The following is a 19946-nucleotide window of genomic DNA, read 5'->3' on the forward strand; positions in this document are numbered from 1 at the left end:
TCCTGTGTGATATGTGTATGACACAATAAAGCCGCATATCTGTGAAAAGCTGCGCTGGACCTCCTTTCTGTTCTTGACTGTTAGAGATGTTGCGTGATCTAGAGGCGTTTCACAAACAACAAACAAACCCTACAGGAGTCTGCTTTGAGAGACCTGGTTAAAATAAGCCATGGGATCACCGCCCTCCTAAATGACACAAGAGATTCAAGCAGAGTTGTTCTCTATCCTTCTATGAGTGGGGAACAAACCTGGGAAGTACTTAGCCAGGGAATTGCGGGCCAAGCGGGCGGCCCTATATATCCCGTCCATTCACACCTCCAGTGATAGACAGTGCTTCCTTACTAGTGAAATATTGGAGGCCTTTGAACAATATTATACTGATCTCTATAACCTCCCCCCATCCCCTTCTAGTTCCCCACACATAGAGCCCCCGATCACTTTAGCGACCTATATACAAAACATGGCTTTACCCTTGTTGCCTGCGAGTACCATTGAAAGCTTGGAGGCCCCGTTCTCCGAGGATGAGATAGAGAGTGCGATAGCTGGCCTACCATAGGACAAGAGCCCAGGCCCAGATGGGTATACTGGAAAATTCTTTAAAACGCTTAAACCTGAACTGATCCCCCTCCTCTGACGCACTTTTAATAGTATTACCCCTGATCAAGGCTTCCCTTCATCTTTCCTAACCTCACATATTACAGTTATACCCAAGGAGGGACGAGACCCCTACCAATGCGCCAGTTACCGCCCCATATCCCTCCTTAACGTAGACAAGAAGCTGTTCGTGAAATTGCTCGCAGACCATTTGGCGGCGGTCCTTGGACCTCTGATCCACCCTGATCAATCGGGCTTTATTCGATTGAGAGAGGCTCGTGACAATACGGAGCGCGCCTTCTCTATTGTACATCGGGCAAAGGCCCTGAGACAACAGTTGATGCTTCTCTCTTTGGACGCCGAAAAGGCGTTTGAACGTGTGGATTGGAGGTTCATGGAAGCCTCTTTGGCCCAAATTGGTTTGGGCCCTCTCATACTTGGACCCACGAGCACGGGTTCGAGTTAATGGTTCCCTCTCCTCTCCCTTCCCTATCCGCAACGGCACGAGACAGGGGTGTCCGCTCTCCCCCCTCCTATAGGTCTTATGCATGGAAATCTTACTGATTGTTCTACGGAGTGACCCTGCTATAACAGGCCTCCGAGTGGGGGGGGAGTGGACACGTCTGTTCGGCTTTTGCGGATGATCTTCTACTTTTCATTTCCTCTCCCCATACCTCTCTGCCTGTCCTTACTCAGGCCATACACACCTACTCTCACTTCAGCAATCATAAATTCAACATGGCTAAGAGTGTGACGCTCAATATTACTCTCCCTGCGAACGAGCTGTCGACCGTACAGAGGGCCTACCCGTTTCGCTGGGCCCCCAAATCCATAAAATATCTGGGTGTTCATGTCCCAGCAAATCTTCATGATAGTTACGCGCTCAATTTTCACCCACTGCTTACCACTTTAGAAAGCAACCTTTTGAAATGGAGGAAGGGGACGTTCTCTTGGTTAGGCAGGGCAAACATATTAAAGATGAATGTCCTCCCCCGCTTACTCTATCTTTTTCAGGTGGTCCACCTGGCGCTCCCTCTTTCCTTTTCTAAAAAACTAGATAGGATGTTCCGCTCCTTTGTTTGGGTGGGGCGGCCATTGACGATTTCCAAGCAAATACTCACTAGGCGGAAGCAAACGGGAGGACTTGCTGTCCCTGACTGTAGGGCTTACTGTGTCGCTGCTTCCTTAACACGTTTTCTGGATTTCGTAGGTGGTCGCTTCCCGAAGCGATGGGTGGAAGTTGAGACTGCTGGTGCTGACCTGGAAATCACTTTGGTGCCTTTGCTACCATCGGGAGCTGTCTCAGTGAGAAGGGTGGGCTCGCTGCCATGGGTCTCTAGGGAATTGATTACCACCATCCAGCGCTATCTCTCCAAAACACAGATCTTCTCTCCTGACGGCCCAATGACACCAATCTTGGGCAATCCTCGCTTCCCCCCGGGGCTCTCTGGGTCGTCCTTTCTTGGGTTCTCGGAACCCCCTGCCCTGCCGATACAAGTCTTCCTGGACGGCTCAGAACAGTGACTGCCCCGATCATCCTGAGGGATAGGAGCGAGGTTGCAGTGCTCCAGCCTCCTCCTATCCCCTGCCATTAGTCAGCAATGAAGGCTGACCAATGGCAGTTGAAGACAGGGGTTGCCATGGAAACCCCCCGCTCTAGCCACCCCTGGATGTCGGGCAGAACGGGGGAAGAAGATGGCGGCTGGCACCTGCAAAGAAGATGCCGTGGGGACCGCCGATCGTCGGTTACATCAGCTCGCAGGTAGGGAAGCGACGGCGTGGAGCATCAAGAAAGGTGGCAGTAAAGCGATCTTTACTGCTGCATTCCTAGTGGTTGCCAAACTGCAACTCCCAGCATGCCCAGACAGCCAAAGGCTGTCTGGGCATGCTGGGAGTTGTAATTTTGCAACATCTGGCGGGTCACAGTTTGGAGACCACTATTACAGTGGTGCCCAAACGGTAGCCCTCCAGATGTTGCAAAACTACAACTCTCAGCATGCCTAGACTGCCCAGGCATGCTGGGAGTTGTAGTTCTGTAATATCTGTCCCTTCAGATTTTGCAATTTTCATGAAAATTTAGAAAATTGCTGCTATACTTTGAAGCCCTTAAAAGTTTTCAAAAAGTAAAAATATGTCCATTTTATGATGCCAACATAAAGTAGACATATTGTATTTGTGAATCAATATAACATTTATTTGGAATATCCATTTTCCTTACAAGCAGAGAGTTTCAAAGTTAGAAAAATGCTAAATTGACAACATTTTCATGAAATTTGGGGATTTTTCACCAAGAAAGGATGCAAGTAACGACAAAAATTTACCACTAAAATAAAGTAGTATTTGTCACGAAAAAACAATCTCAGAATCAGAATAATCGGTAAAAGCATCTTAGAGTTATTAATGCTTAAAGTGAAAGTGGTCAGAATTGCTAAAAAGGGCTGCATCCTTAAGGTGAAAATGAGCTGCGTCCTTAACCCCTTAAGGACCAGGCCATTTTACACCTTAGGACCAGAGCGTTTTTTGAACATCTGACCACTGTCACTTTAAACATTAATAACTCTGGGATGCTTTCACCTATCATTCTGATTCAGAGATTGTTTTTTCGTGACATATTCTACTTTATGTTATTGGTAAAATTTTGTCGATACTTGCATCGTTTCTTAGTGAAAAATTCCAAAATGTTATGAAAAAATTTAAAATTTAGCATTTTTCTAATTTTGAAGCTCTCTGCTTGTAAGGAAAATGGATATTCCAAATAAAAAAATGTTTTATTCATTCACATATACAATATGTCTACTTTATGTTTGCATCATAAAATTGACGTGATTTTAACTTTTGGAAGACACCAGAGGGCTTCAAAGTTCAGCAGCAATTTTCCAATTTTTCACAGAATTTTCAAACTCACAATTTTTCAGGGACCAGTTCAGGTTTGAAGTGGATTTGAAGGGTCTTCATATTAGAAATACCCCACAAATGACCCCATTATAAAAACTGCACCCCCCAAAGTATTCAAAATGACATTCAGTCTGCGTTTTAACCCTTTAGGTGTTTCACAGGAATAGCAACAAAGTGAAGGAGAAGATTCACAATCTTCATTTTTTACACTCGCATGCTCTTGTAGACCCATTTATTTTTTATTTTTACAAGGGGTAGAAGGAAAAAATGTATACTTATATTTGTAGCCCAATTTCTCTCGAGTAAGCACATACCTCATATGCCTATGTAAATTGTTCGGCGGGTGCAGTAGAGGGCTCAGAAGCGAAGGAGCAACAAGGGGATTTTTGAAAGTACGTTTTTCTGAAATGGTTTTTGGGGGCATGTTGCATTTAGGAAGCCCCTATGGTACCAGAACAGCAAAAAATCCCCACATGGCATACCATTTTGGAAACTAGACCCCTTGGGGAACGTAACAAGGGGTAAAGTGAACCTTAATACCCCACAGGTGTTTCACGACTTTTTCATATGTAAAAAAAAAAAAAAAATGTTTCCACTAAAATGTGTGTTTCCCCCCAAATTTCACATTTTTGCAAGGGTAAATAGCAGAAAATACCCCCAAAATTTGTAACCCCATCTCTTCTGAGTATGGAGGTACTCCATAAGTTGACCTGAAGTGGACTACGGGCGAACTACAATGCTCAGAAGAGAAGGAGTCATATTTGGCTTTTTGAGAGCAAATTTTGGTCGGGGGGCATGTCGCATTTAGGAAGCCCCTATGGTGCCAGAACAGCAAAATAACCCCCACATGGCATACCATTTTGGAAACTAGACCCCTTGAGGAACATAACAAGGGGTACAGTGAGCATTTAACCCCCACTGGTGTCTGTCAGATCTTTGGAACAGTGGGCTGTACAAAATTTTTAATTTGCACAGCCCACTGTTCCAAAGATCTGTCAGACACCAGTGGGGTGTAAATTATCACTGCACCCCTCATTACATTCCGTGAGGGGTGTAGTTTCCATAATGTGGTTACACGTGTTTTTTTTGTTTTTGTTTTTGTTTTTTTGCGTTTGTCAAAACCGCTGTAACAATCAGCCACTCCTGTGCAAATAACCTCAAATGTACATGGTGCACTCTCCCTTCTGGGCCTTGTTGTTCACCCCCAGACCACTTTGCACTCACATATGGGGTATCTCCGTAGTCGGGAGAAGTGGCATTAAAAATTTTGGGGGGCTTTTTTCCCTTTTACCTCTTGTCAAAATGAACAGTATAGGGCAACACCAGCGTGTTAGTGTAAAACATAAATTTTTTTACACTAACATGCTGTTGTAGACCCCAACTTCACCTTTTCATAAGGGGTTAAAGGAGAAAAAGCCCCCCAAAATTTGTAACACAATTTCTCCCGAGTACGGCGATTCCCCATATGTGACCCTAAACTGTTGCCTTGAAATACGACAGGGCTCCAAAGTGAGAGCGCCATGTGCATTTGAGGCCTGAATTAGGGATTTGCATAGGGGTGGACATAGGGGTATTCTACGCCAGTGATTCCCAAACAGGGTGCCTCCAGCTGTTGCAAAACTCCCAGCATGCTTGGACAGTAAATGGCTGTCCAGCAATACTGGGAGTTGTTGTTTTGCAACAGCAGGAGGCTCCATTTTGGAAACAGTGGCGTACCAGACATTTTTCATTTTTATTGGGGAGGGGGCTGTGTAGGGGTATGTGTATATGTAATGTTTTTTATTTTATTTTGTGTTAGTGTAGTCTAGTGTAGTGTTTTTAGGGTACAGTCACATGGGCGGGGGATTACAGCGAGTTTCCCGCTGCGAGTTTGAGCTGCCGTGCAAAATTTGCTGCATCGCAATCTTGCAGCCTGATACTCACTGTAAGCCCCTGCCAATGTGAATGTACCCTGTACATTCACAGGGGGGGGGGAACCTCCAACTGTTGCAAAACTACAACTCCCAGCATGCACAGTCTATCAGTGCATGCTGGTAGTTATAGTTTTGCAACAGCTGGAGGCACACGGGTTGGGTAACACTGAGTTAGGAAACAGACAATGTTTCCCAACCAGTGTGCCTCCAGTTGTTGCAAAACCACAACTCCCAAACATCTTTAGAGCCAGATGTTGCCGAACTACAACTCCCAGCATGCTTGGAGTTGTAGTTTTGCAACATCTGGAGGACTACAGTTTGCAGACCACTAATACAGTGGTTCCCAATCTGTGCCCTTCCAGATGTTGCAAAACTACAACTCCCAGTATGCCAAAACTGTCCAGGAATGCTGGGAGTTGTAGTTCTGCAACATCTGAAGGGCCAGATGTTACAGAACTACAACTCCCAGCATGCCTGGACAGTAAGGGCATGCTGAGGATGTGTAGTTTTGCAACATCTGGAAGGGCACAGTGGTCTCCAAACTGTGGACCTCCAGATGTTGCAAAACAGCAACTCCCAGCATGCCCAGACGCCAAGGGCTGGCTGGGCATGCTGGGAGTTGTAGTATACAGGGTCCCATTACAGCAATGCATGTCGCTTTACGGCGACGTGCATTGCTGTAAAGGGCCCGACCGCGGCTGAAGAGGAACTCACCTGTCGCCGCCGTCTTCATAGCCGGGATCCGGGTCTTCAGGGACGAGGTAAGTACTGGGGCCGGGCCCCAGCACTCCCCCATCCCCCGCCTCGTCCTCCGGTCTTCCTCCCATCCTCTCCGGACTTCCAGGGACCGGGCAGGGCGGGTGGAAGTAACCCCCCCCTGCGATTGGTCGGTTAGCTAACCGACGGATCGCAGGGGATAGGAGGAGGTGGCAGGCTTGCCACCTCGCTCCTATACTCCAGCATGGTCCTGGCTGTCTGTGACAACCGGGATCATGCAAAATTACCGGGCGATCGGGTCCCAGAGACCCGATCAGCCCGGTATCGCCGCAGATCGCAGGGCGATTTCCCTTGCGATTTGCGGCGATCGCCGACATGGGGGGCCTACATGGCCCCCCTCGGCATTTGCCCTGGATGCCTGCTGAAGCATTTCAGCAGGCATCCGCTTCCGATCTCTGCCCGGCGAGCGGCAGAGACCGGAAATACAACAGGACGTTCTCTAACGTCCTTGGGTATTATAGCCCAGGTAGCGGGGATGTTAGAGAACGTCCTATGTCTTTAAGAGGTTAAAGGACAACTGCAGCGGTATGACACTTATCCCCTATCCACAGGATAGGGGATAAGTGTTTGATTGCGGGGGGTCCAACCGCTGGGACCCCCCTCAATCTCCCTAACGGGCACCGCCATTACCGCTCATGGTGACACCCCGTCTCCTCCCCGTCCCCATACAGTTCTATGGGGGAGACGGGGAGGCACGAATGCTGCCTCCCCACCTCTCCCATAGAGATGTATGGAGGAGGCGTGGTGGCTGCAACGTCATGCTGCGGCCGGCACGCCCCTGCACGGGACAGCCGCCGCCCCGTACAGGAGATCACAGGGGGTCCCAGTGGTCGGAACTCCCGCAATCAAACACTTATCCCCTATCCTGTGGATAGGGGATAAGTGTTAATCATGCTGCAGATGTCCTTTAAGGGGTTAAACCTTTTGGTAATATTTTTATTAATTTTCTATTTTATGATCTATATTTTTAAATAATCCTGAAATCTGTTAATTTAACCTCCGTTGCATGTAAATTGTTAGAGGGTTTTCTAAGAGATGCTATTTTGGAGTATCTTAATAAAAATAAACGTATGACCCCATATCAGCATGGCTTTATGAGGGATTGGTCCTGTCAAACTAACCTGATCAGCTTCTATGATGAGGTGAGCTCCAGACTGGACCAGGGGCAATCGCTGGATGTAGTATTTCATACGGTGCCTCATAAAAGGTTGGTGCATAAAATGAGAAGGATGGGGCTGGGGGAGAATGTGTGCAAGTGGGTAAGTAAATTGCTCAGTGATAGGAAACAGAGGGGGGTTATTAATGGTACTTATTCTGATTGGGTGACTGTTACTAGTGGGGTACCACAGGGGTCCGTCTTGGGTCCTGTTCTGTTTAATATATTCATTAATGACCTTGTACAGGGGTTGAATAGTAAAGTAATCTTTGCAGATGATACTAAACTCTGTAAAGCGGTAAACACTATAGAGGACAGTGCACTGTTACAAATGGATCTGGATAGGTTGGAGGTTTGGGCTGGGAAGTGGCAAATGAGATTCAACACTGATAAATGTAAGGTAATGCACAAGGGGAGGAAAAATCCGGGCTGGGGTTATGTATTAAATGGGAGAACACTTGGGACGACTGACATGGAAAAGGACTTAGGGGTCTTAGTTAACAGTAAATTTAGCTGTAGTGACCAGTGTCAGGCAGCTGCTGCCAAGGCTAATAAAATCATGGGATGCATCAATAGGGGCATAGATGCCCACGACAAGGAAATAATTCTACCGCTGTACAAATCACTAGTCAGACGACACATTGAATACTGTGTACAGTACTGGGCACCAGTGTACAAGAAAGATGTAGTGGAGCTGGAGAGGGTTCAAAGACGGGCAACCAGAGTGATACGGGGAATGAGAGGACTACAGTACCCAGAAAGATTATCAGAATTAGGGCTATTTAGTTTAGAAAAAAGAAGGCTTAGGGGAGACCTAATAACTATGTATAAATATATCAGGGGACAGTACAGAGATCTCTTCCATGATCTATTTATACCCAGGACTGTATCTATAATAAGGGGGGCATCCTCTACGTCTAGAGGAAAGAAGGTTTCTACACCAGCACAGACGGGGGTTCTTTACTGTAAGAGCAGTGAGACTGTGGAATTCTCTACCTGAGGAGGTGGTCATGGTGAACTCTGTAAAAGAGTTCAAAATGGGTCTGGATGAATTTTGGAGAGTAATAACATCCCTGGTTATGTATACTAGATTTATAGGGACAGAAGGTTGATCCAGGGATTTATTGTGACTGCCATATTTGGAGTCGGGAAGGAATTTTTACTTCTAGTATGAGAGTTTTTTGCCTTCCTCTGGATCAACTCAGTAGGGACTCATTAGGGATATAGGTTGAACTTGATGCACTCTGGTCTTTTTTCAACATCATGAACTATGTTACTATGTAGTGTGATTAAGCTGGTTTGCATATCCATTTTCTCAAAAATTCCCAGTGAAGGGCTAATGGCCTGTGAATCTGAATACACTGTTAATAGCCAAGCCAGCACACCCTTCTCTGTACTGTTGAGGCGCAATCACCCTGAAACAGCTGTCTGCAGATGGATACTTCCTCTGGAGAGATTTCTAGCTCTGCATACATTCCTGGTCGCTTTCTAAAACTCCAGAGTCAGAGGGAAACACTGATATTATGGAAAAGCTACCAAGTGGTTTGATTGAGCTGTGTTGCATATCCTTGTTTTCCAGAATTTCCAGTTAAGTGCTAATAGCCTACAAATCTTCACACATCATTATAGTGTTCTCCTTAAGGAAAAATCGTACCCCTTTGACCCCTGCAGGATGCAAATAGACGCAAATATGAAAAGCCAAATGTATGGTTATTATGACTGCTACATAAAGATAAAACAATCACTATCAATAGTAATTCCCATCCGACTAAACCCCCAATGACATGAGCTCCTCATTACTTCTACCCTTATATCTATACCATGTACTGAATCAAACATGCTTACCGGTCAGGTACTCCAGCACAGCTGCCATATAAACAGGTGCTCCAACTCCAATCCTGTATTTGGGATGCCCTTTCTTAATGTAACGCAACATTCTTCCTACTGGGAATATGACACCAGCCTTTGCAGACCTTGATGTCTTGGTAGTCTTCTTTTTTCCACCTCTGCTGGACATCCTGAAAGTGTGCTATACAACTGTAAACAGATCAAGGGTTTAATATTACATAGAAAACTCAATAAAACAAAGAATGTGTGTGAGCGAGCGTGTGTGTGTTGAAATGGCAAAAACAGGAAGCTATTATCAATGCAGAAAAATTCTACAGAACCCCATGAAGTCATATAACAAACTTGTACATGGTGATAATATAACTTACGGTAGTATTATGTACCATTCTGTTCACTATAAAGCAAAGTACATTATTAACCCCTTAAGGACTCAGCGTTTTTGAATTTTCATTTTTTCCTCATCACCTTCTAAAAATCATAACGCTTTCAATTTTGCACATAAAATTCTATATTATGGCTTATTTTTTGCGCCACCAATTCTACTTTGCAGTGACAGTCATTTTACCAAAAAATCCACGGCAAAATGGAAAAAAAATTCATTGTGCGACAAAATTGAAGAAAAAATGTCATTTTGTAACTTTTGGGGGCTTCTGTTCCTACGCAGTGCTTTTTCGGTATAAATTACACCTTATCTTTATTCTGTAGGTCCTTACGGTTAAAATGATACCCTACTTATAAAGGTTTGATTTTGTCGTACTTCTGAAAAAAATCATAACTACAGAATTCTCATCTTCTGACCCCTATAACTTTTTATTTTTCCACGTATGGGCCGGTATAGGGCTAATTTTTTGCGCCGTGTTCTGAAGTTTTTATCGGTACCATTTCTGTATTGATCGGACTTTATGATCGCTTTTTATTAATTTATTCATGATATAAAAAGTGACCAAAAATACGCTATTTTGGACTTTTGAATTTTTTTGCACGTACGCCATTGACTGTGCGGTTTAAATAAAAATTTTTATAGTTCTGACATCTCCGCACGCGACGATACCACATATGTTTATTTTTATTTACAGTTTTTTTTTTTATGGGAAAATGGGGGTTGATTCAAACTTTTATTAGGGAAGGGGTTAAATGACCTTTATTAACTTAGGGGGCTATAACACTGCACACACAGATCTTTTACACTGATCACTGCAAAGCCATAGCTTTGCATGGATCAGCGTTATAGGGGGTTGATTGCTCAAGACTGTAGCTCAGGCTAGGAGCAATCAAATGCCTATCGGACGCAACGGAGCAAGGTAAGGGGACCTCCGCTCGCGTCCTAGCTGATCGGGACATCGCGATTTTATCGCGATAGTCCTGATCAGCCCTACTCAGCTGCCGGGAAGCTTTTACTTTCATTTTAGACACGGTGATCAACTTTGATCGATGCGTCTAAAGGGTGCCTCACGCTATTAGCCCAGGGTCCCCGTTATCATTAGCCGCCGGGACTTACCCGGTATGGTGCGGGGTCACGGCTTGACCCCGTTTTAAATACCGGGACCGGGTGCAGGGTGTACAGGTACGCCCTGTGTCCTTAAGAGGTTAAGATGTACTGTATGTAACCTCTAAGCCCCAAATAATGCCTGCTGCTCACTGGAGAACATCTGCGCAAAAACAATTTTTGTGCAAAAGATTAACATAAAAATGAAATTAAATGATAATATTGGCTCAAGTCAACGTGTAAAATAAAACCACAATAGGGGAAAATTATCAATACCTTTACAGAGGAAAAGCTGCTTAGTTGCCCATAGCAACCAATCAGATTGCTTTTTTCATTGCTGAAAAGGCCTCTGGAAAATAAAAGAAGCAATCTGGTTTGTTGCTCTGTTCAGTGAGGATAAGCAGGGCTCTGTGCAGTGAGGCTCTGTGACATGCCTCCGGCTCACACAGCAGGATGATTGAAAAGCCAAGAGCCTGCACAGAGCCCTGCTTGTCCCGCCTTCACTTCCTGTGCTTGGACTCTTCCCAAAGACAAACAGACAATAGCTGCAGGGAGAGCAGTTTTTCCCCCAAAAATATACACATTTTTAACCACTTTTTTTTTTTTTTTTTTTATCAACTGGTGGCAGAAAGTTAAACAGATTTGTAAATTACTTCTATTAAAAAATCTTAATCCTTCCAGCAGCTGTTATGATCCACAGGAAGTTCTTTTCTTTTTGAATTTCCTTTCTTCCTGACCACAGTGCTCTCTGCTGACACCTCTGTCCATTTTAGGAAATGTCCAGAGCAGGATAAGTTTGGGTTTGCTATGGGGATTTTCTCCTACTTTGGACAGTTCCTGACATGGACAGAGGTGTCAGCAGAGAGCACTGTGGTCAGACAGAAAGGAAATTCAAAAAGAAAAGAACTTCCTGTGGATCATAACAGCAGCTGATAAGTACTGGAAGGATTAAGATTTTTTAATAGACGTAATTTACAAATCTGTTTAACTTTCTGGCACCAGTTGATTTAAAAAAAAAAAAGTTTTCCAGTGGAGTAACCCTTTAAGGATTCAGGGTTTTTCAGTTTTTTCACAGTTTTTTCCTCCTTACCTTTTAAAAATCATAACCCTTTCAATTTTGCACCTAAAATTCCATATTATGACTTATGTTTTGCGCCACCAATTCTACTGTGCAGTGCATTATACCAAAACATCGGAAACGGAAAACAAAATTCCTTGTGCAACAAAATTGAAGTAAAAATGCCATTTTGTAAATTTTGGGGGCTTCCATTTCTACGCCGTGCATTGTCCGGTAAAAATGAGGCATTTTCTTTATTCTGTAGGTCCATACAATTAAAATGATACCCTATTTATATAGGTTTGATTATGTCTTACTTCTGTAAAAAATAACTACATGCACAAAAATGAATATGTTTAAAATTGTCATCTTCTGACCCCTATAACTTTATTTTTCCGTGTACGGGGCGGCCCCGCTTCCTTAAGAGGTTAACCAATGTATATTACAAATAAACATATAATGGTATTATCTACATTATATAAAAAATTTTTGTTAACGACAGGTACGCTTTAGAGCTGGACGGTATGACCAAAAATGTGTATCACGATATTTTTGTAACTTATGGCGGTTCCACGGTATATAGTGGTATTTCTCGCAGGTCACATATGATTAATTCCCCTATGTAGGGACAGCACAGCGCTGGGTTGATAATTCATTCCCGAGGGAGAGGGGCCCAACCAGTATTGCGGTATGGGAAAAATTCATATCGTGCAGGACAAAAATTTCGGTATTCGGTATGAACCCGTATGAACCAGCACTAGTACACTTTAACATGCCCTGGCATGCTGGATATCAGCTTCTGGGCTAGATCATGACTAATGGTATTCCATTCTTCCTGCATTCCTTCATCCCGGAGTACTCCTTTAAATTTAAATCAATAATGGAAATAGTTGTTAACCATTTCCATTATTGACTCATAAGGCTGATAAGTTGATAACTAATATGTGAAAATAGGTGGCACAATGCCGGCTCAAGATCCTCCATAGCAGTCTGCAACTATGGCTTCTGAAGGAGGCCACGTCAAAAGCAAGCCAAAAACACTAGAGACCTCTGGCACACAAGGAAAGCCATACTGACCCAGGAAGGAAGCCAGAGGAGCAGGACACATGTGGAATACAAGCTGTTCAACACCACAGATAATAGGAAGCATGATCAAGCATTGTGGCTATAGCTCAGAACTTAACAGTAAGTAGGAGTCAGATGTGAGATGATGATGGAGGACTCTTGCGCAGTGCACACAACATTCTTTTTACATTACAAACACTATCTATCTATTAAAGGAGTAGTCCAGTGGTGAACCCAGTGGTGAACAACTTATCCCCTATCCTAAGGATAGGGGATAAGTTTGAGATCGCGGGGGGTCCGACCACTGGAGCCCCCTGCGATCTCCTGTACGGGGCCCCGACAGCCCGCGGGAAGGGGGCATGTCGACCTCCGCACGAAGCGGCGGCCGACACGCCCCCTCAATACAACTCTATGGCAGAGCCGAAGCGCTGCCTTCAGCAATCTCCGGCTCTGCCATAGAGATGTATTGAGGGGGAGTGTCGGCCGCCGCTTCGTGCGGAGGTCGACACCCGCTATCTGGCTGGAGAGCCTGGCCCCCGTACAGAGAGATCGCAGGGGGCCCCAGCGGTCGGACCCCCCACGATCTCAAACTTATCCCCTATCCTTAGGATAGGGGATAAGTTTTTCACCACTGGACTACCCCTTTAAGTTCTTCCACATAAGTTGAGTAAGTGCTATATGTCTCCACTCTCCACATATTTCATATGTATTTTGTACAGTAATTAAGGAGTATACTGTAGTAGAAGTAGTAGTTTCCATAAGGTGATTGTGCAATAAATAAGCCTTATATATGCCTTCAGTCCTCATAGTGACAGTACAGTAATCATAAAGTATATATCCTCCGAATATATATACATTGCTGCCTACTGTACTATGAGGCTGCAGAAATATAGCGCTTATTACACTATAGGCTAGATAGAAATATGCAATGTATATGGCTGAATAATAGATTTTATTTTTTACTTTTTTTTTCTAGCCTAAAGAAAAATAATTGACTAGAAATAGATTAATTGATAGATTAATTAAGAACCAGCGTGTGGCCAGTGCAGCTGATAATGGACCATCCATGCTTCTCATTCAGGATGTTCGCAGTAGCCACAATATTTGCAGCAGCATTATCATACACAAGGGCAATTATTTTTTTAGCTGGAATGTCAAATTTAATAGCAACTTCCTCAAACCATTCAGCAATGTTTGCAGCCATGTGTCTCTCCTCCATAGGCATGGTTGTGAGATAGATACAATTCATCTTCAACTCATCCACTATATAGGTATACTGTCTTACTTGATCTAAAATGAAATTAGATCATGGAGATGTAGCAGCAAACCACTTCACCTGCAGCATCTAGTTCTACAGCTGAGCCTTCAACATCATCTATACTTGACTATCTTCTTAAAAGAGATCTCCAGTCTTGAAAAATGTATCCCCTATCCTAACTTATTACTGGCAGCCTGCGGGAAGGGGGGGTGTCGACCACCGCACAAAGTGGCTGCTGACACGCCCCCTCAATACAACTCTATGGCAGAGCTGGAGCGCTGCCTTCGGCAATCTAGGGCTCTGCCATAGCCCTGTATGGGAGATCGTGGGGGGCCCCAGCGGTAGAACCCCCCCAATCTGAAACGTAACCCCTTAGGATAGGGTATACGTTTTTCAGCACTGGACTACACTTTTAAGTCTTTCCATAAACTGTATTTATGTGTTACTAAAAGTTTAAAAACCTATAAAAATGCTTATAACTGTACTTTAGTTCTCATAGAAATGTCTTAAAAAGAGGAAACTTTAAAAAACCAAAATGTGTGTTAGTCTTGAAAGTTTGGCAACAACTGAAATGCGATTCAGCGGGTGCAATAGAACACCTAAACTTTCCACACCAGTGGGAACTGTGTTAAAGCGTACCTGTCGCCAACAAAAACTTTTGATATAATGTAAATAATACCATTATATGTATATTTGTAATATACATTGATTTAAAAAAAAAAGTATATTTTTGGGAGTGTGCAGAGCCCTTCGTGTACTAAGTGTACAAACCCCTGCTTGTCCACCCTCACTTCCTGTATTTGGACTCCTCATAGAGACACACAAACAATAGCTGTAGGGACAAAAATATAAAAAAAAAAATTAACAAATGTATATTACAAATATACATATAATGGTATTATCTACATTATATCAAAAGTTTTTGTTGACAACAGGTACATTTTAAAACTGCAACTAGGGGGCACTGTGGCACCTGTGGTAAGTACAGTGACTCCTATAGACTCTTTTATGAAGGGATAGATCAAACAGTGGAGTGAGCCAAGCTGGTTTGAACATTCAGAGAACATTCATATTATTTAACAATGAACTTCTCCCCGTATCTACTGACTCCCCGTAACCACATGGGCAAACTGTGTAACATCCATGCAGTCTGCTACATGACAGTGTTATCCAATCCTCTCCCCTCAAGAAGAAAAGTATTTAGATAGTAGTTACAATAAATACACTTCCAGTATTTCAAAAATTATAGCAGAGTAGACAGGAGTCATGGGAAAACTCTGTCAGCAGTATTGATCACACTAAACTGCTTTCGCCATTAAATATATCCTGGGGAATCAATAGCTATGTTGCCGATCATATTGCTAGGATAAGAGAGAAACATTTTTAATGAGTATGTTTATGACATACTAAGTGTTCACTAGGTGTTCCTGAACTTGGAAGTGTCCTGGCTTCTTAACTGCAATCAATCCACAATCCCTCCCCTCAGCGCTCAATGGACAGCTCCAGAGATCTCCTTTCTCATGCTACATTCAGACGGCCGTTGTCCCCAATCCTGATTTTCTCCCGTCAATGCTTCCTAAACGGAGCATACTACTAACGGATGCAAACTGATGCAAAGGCATGCCCTTTAGTGGCATCCTTTTGCATCAGTTTTTTATCCGTTAATATGAAAAGCCTGTCCCCTACAGACTCTCGCAGCCAGGACTACTACTACTACTCTCTTCATGGAACAGACATGTTTCCATAATGGGAGTAGTAGTAGTCCTGGTTGCGGGAGTGCTCTGGCGGCTGGAAAGGCTACATTAATGCTTGTACTACTACCCCCTTCATGGAACAGAGCCTGATCCATGTTGGGGGTAGTAGTACAGGGGCTGAGGGATTGATCGCACTGGGTCTCACTTCTGAGACCCGATGCAATGAGAAGTTATTAAGCACGGGAGAGGGCGGCATGCTCCACTCCCCTGCACTACACTTTCTTTTTAAATACCCCGCCGAGAGCTCTGAATGGCCGGAACCAAGTGGCAATTCAGGGCTCCTGGTGCATTGCCGTAGAATGAGATTTGCCATAGAATGAGATGGTCCGCCTCCATCACATCCTATTGGCTCACTCTTGTCACGTGACATATTTAAACGTCACGCATCGATGCGCACAGCAGTGTCAGTTTGGCTATCACAGGGAGAGGATCTCCTCTCCCTGTGGTAGCTGAATGGAGCTCTCATGGCCTCTGTTGCCCGACAGAAGTTCACACATTTACGTAGCTCATATACATTTACTCTATTATTACATGTACTGTTGATCCACAGCGCTATCGGGATCCCAATGCCCGATGGCGCTGTCATCAGTGTGCGTCCCCGCGAGCGCCCCACGCCCGCAGCTCTACTCCCCGTCCCCCCGCAGCTCTACTCCCCGTCCCCTGTAGCTCTACTCCCCGTCCCCTGTTAACGCTCAGGGAGCGATCCACAGCGCTATCGGGATCCCTATGCCCGATGGCGCTGTCATCAGTGTGCGTCCCCGCGAGCGCCCCACGCCCGCAGCTCTACTCCCCGTCCCGTTAACGCTCAGGAAGCGGGGAACCGAAAGTAGAGCATCGGGCACAGGTAAAGTAGTACTGCGCATGCGCAGCACTACGCGAATAACTTAACCTGCGCCCGATGCTCTACTTTCTGTTCCCCGCTCCCTGAGCGTTAACGGGACGGGGAGTAGAGCTGCGGGCGTGGGGCACTCGCGGGGAGGCACGCTGATGACAGCGCCATCGGGCATAGGGATCCCGATAGCGCTGTGGATCAACAGTACATGTAATAATAGAGTAGATGTATATGAGCTGCGTAAATGTGTGAACTTCTGTCGGGCCACAGAGGCCATGAGAGCTCCGTTCAGCTATCACAGGGAGAGGAGATCCTCTCCCTGTGATAGCCAAACTGACACTGCTGTCATCGATGCGTGACATTTAAATATGTCACGTGACAAGAGTGAGCCAATAGGATGTGATGGAGGCGGACCATCTCATTCTATGGCAAATCTCATTCTACGGCAATGCACTGGCAGGGTTTTTAAACTTGCACTATGAGTAATTTAATTTTAATCCCCCACTCCAAAATCCAAAATTCCCCTGCCCCCCCCCCCACTACCAATTATTCCCCTTGCCCCCCCCACTAACAATTATTCCCCCTGCTCCTTGTACTCCCAATTATTCCCCTGCCTGTACTTCTAATATGATGCCCGTACTTTCAATATGATGCCCATACTTCCAATATGATGGCCGTACTTCCAATATGATGCCTGTACGCAGCGCAGTTAGAACGCACAGTGTGGACTTTTCACGGAGTACGGGGAGATGAGCAGTGGATAATGGAGTGACAAGTCCTTGTTGTGTACTCTGATTCCCCGATGCCCATTCTGAATCTCCTAGCGGTAACGAGCAGCGGGGAATAGACGTACAGTTATCATATTAGAAGTATGGGCAGGGGAATAATTGCGAGTACAAGGAGCAGGGGGAATAATTGGTAGAAAGAGGCAGGGGGAATAATTGGTAGTAGGGGTGGGGGCTGGGGAATTTTGGAGTTGGGGGAATAAAATTAAATTATTCACAGTGCAAGTTTAAAAACCCCGCCGGGAGCCCTGAATGGCCACTTCGTGCCGGCCATTCAGAGCTCCCGACGGGCTATTAAAAAATTTAAAGTAAAAGACACAATATACATCGCAGGGGAGCGGAGCATGCCGCCCATTCCCCTGCTTAATAATTTCTGATCGTATCGAGTTATAGAAGTGAGACCCAATGCAATCAATCCCTCAGCCCCTGCGCTACTACCCCAACATGTAACAGACACTGTTCCATGATGGGGTAGTAGTACAAGCACTAATGTAGCCTCCCCAGCATCTAGCATCCAGGGGAACTACTACTTTCATCATGGAAACAAGTCTGTTCTATGATGGGAGTTGTAGTAGTCCCCAGTACTGCAGGAGTCTGCTGATATCACCTCTTCTGAGTATGCTCAGAAGTAATAACGGTTTAAAAACGATTTTATAAACTGGATGCAAATGGATGACATTAAAGGCTCATCTGTTTGCCATAGACTTCAATGTTAAATTTATTATCTCAGTTTCTGTTTGGTTTTTTTTTTACGGAAAAAAAAACTGCATGCAACGTCTTTTCTCTGGCAAAAAAAAAAAAGACTAGGAAGCAAACACGTGACAAAGGACTGTAAAAAAAATCCCATTGATATCAATGAGATCCTTTTACAGCCATTTGCAACCCGTTTGCAAAAGTATTGAATGGATTGCAGAACTGGCATGAATTAACAGGGGCAGATGTTAATGAGCCCTTACTAATATTCTTACCAGCAAAAGACCACTGGAGCTGTCAATCAAGAGCATGGTGAAGCAGTTGTGGCTCGTTTGCAGAAAATACACCAAGACACTGCCCTGTTTCCCTGGCTACTTAACCCCTTAAGGACACAGCCAATTTTACTTTTGTGTTTTTGATTTTTCCTCCTCGCCTTCTACAATTCATAACTCTTTTATATTTCCATTCCCAGACCCATATGGGGGCTTGTTTTTTGCGTGACCAGTTGTAGTTTGTAATGACATCACTCATTTTACCCTTAAACGTATGGTAAACCCCAAAAAATGTTTTTTGTGTAAGGAAATGTAAACGAAAACCATAATTTTGCAAATTTTGGGGGCTCCGTTTTCACGCTGTACACTTTACGGTAAAATATATGTTTTCTTTATTCTCTGGGTCAATACGATTAAAATGATACCCATGGTTACATAGTTTTCTATTATTGTACTGCTTTTAAAAAATTACAGTATTTTTACAAAATCAGTATGTTTAAAATTGCCCTATTTTGACCACCTCTAACTTTCTTATTTTACCGTATTCAGGGATTTGTGAGGGCTCATTTTTTGCAACATGATCTGTAGCTTGTTTTGGTACCAGATTTGCGTATATGTGACTTTTTGATCGCTTTTTATAAAAAAAAAATTGCAGTTTGATGTGACAAAAAATTATTTATTTATTTTTACATTTACGCCATTTGCCGTAGGGGATCATTAACATTATATTTTTATAGTTCGGACATTTACGCACGCAACATTACCAAGTATGTTTATTATATATCTTTTTTTACGCTTTTATGTATTAATATGGGGGAAAAGAGTGATTAAAAACTTTATTGGGGGATTTTTCCCTTTTCTTTTTACATTTATTTTAAACTTTTTTATTCCCCATTGGGGACTATTTATAGCAATCAGATGGCTAATACTGTTCTTTGCTATGCCCTATGCATAGCACTGATCAGTATTATCGGCAATCTTTTGCTCTGGTCTGCTGGAAGGAAGATCAGTGCAGAAGACCCCGGGAGATGGACAGAGGCAGGTGAGGGGACCTCCGTCCGCCATCTTGGCTGATCTGATCAGCCATTATAAGTGCCGCACTGCCGCAGATGCCATGATCTGTACAGATCACTGCACCTGAGGGGTTAATGGCAGACATCAGCACGATTGCCGATGTCCTCCAATACAAGCGGGTCCGCGTTTGCTGACAGCTGCCGGAACCTGCTGGGAATGAAGCGAGCGCATCTCCTGTGCTCGTATCACAGCCGCGCTGTAAAATGCAAGGCGCTGTGCGCTAAGAGGTGCTATGCCGTGTCGTACATTTACGGCACATGTCCTTAAGGGGTTAAAAGGGGTACTCCAGTGGAAACCAATTTTTTTTTAGCAACTGGTGTCAGAAAGTTAAACAGATTTGTAAATGACTTCTATTTAAACATCTTAATCCTTCCAGTACTTATCAGCTGTTGTATACTACAGAGGAAGTTCTTTTCTTTTTGAATTTCTTTTCTGTCTGACCACAGTGCTCTCTGCTGACACCCCTGTCCATTTCAGGAACTATCCA

The 19946-nt window shown here is 44.2% G+C and overlaps 1 protein-coding gene across 2 annotated transcripts in view; it reads right to left on the minus strand.

The window, feature by feature from the left end:
• Positions 1-19946, minus strand: part of LOC130267230 (core histone macro-H2A.1) — a 140286-nt gene that overhangs the window by 109724 nt on the left and 10616 nt on the right. For both annotated transcript variants that reach the window (XM_056516648.1, XM_056516647.1), the window contains exon 2: positions 9181-9372. In XM_056516648.1, the coding sequence (XP_056372623.1) occupies positions 9181-9352 (172 nt within the window). In that variant the 5' untranslated portion in view covers positions 9353-9372. The remainder of the gene's footprint in view (positions 1-9180; positions 9373-19946) is intronic.

This window comes from Hyla sarda, chromosome 4, assembly GCF_029499605.1.
Source record: "Hyla sarda isolate aHylSar1 chromosome 4, aHylSar1.hap1, whole genome shotgun sequence".
Taxonomy (NCBI): domain Eukaryota; kingdom Metazoa; phylum Chordata; class Amphibia; order Anura; family Hylidae; genus Hyla; species Hyla sarda.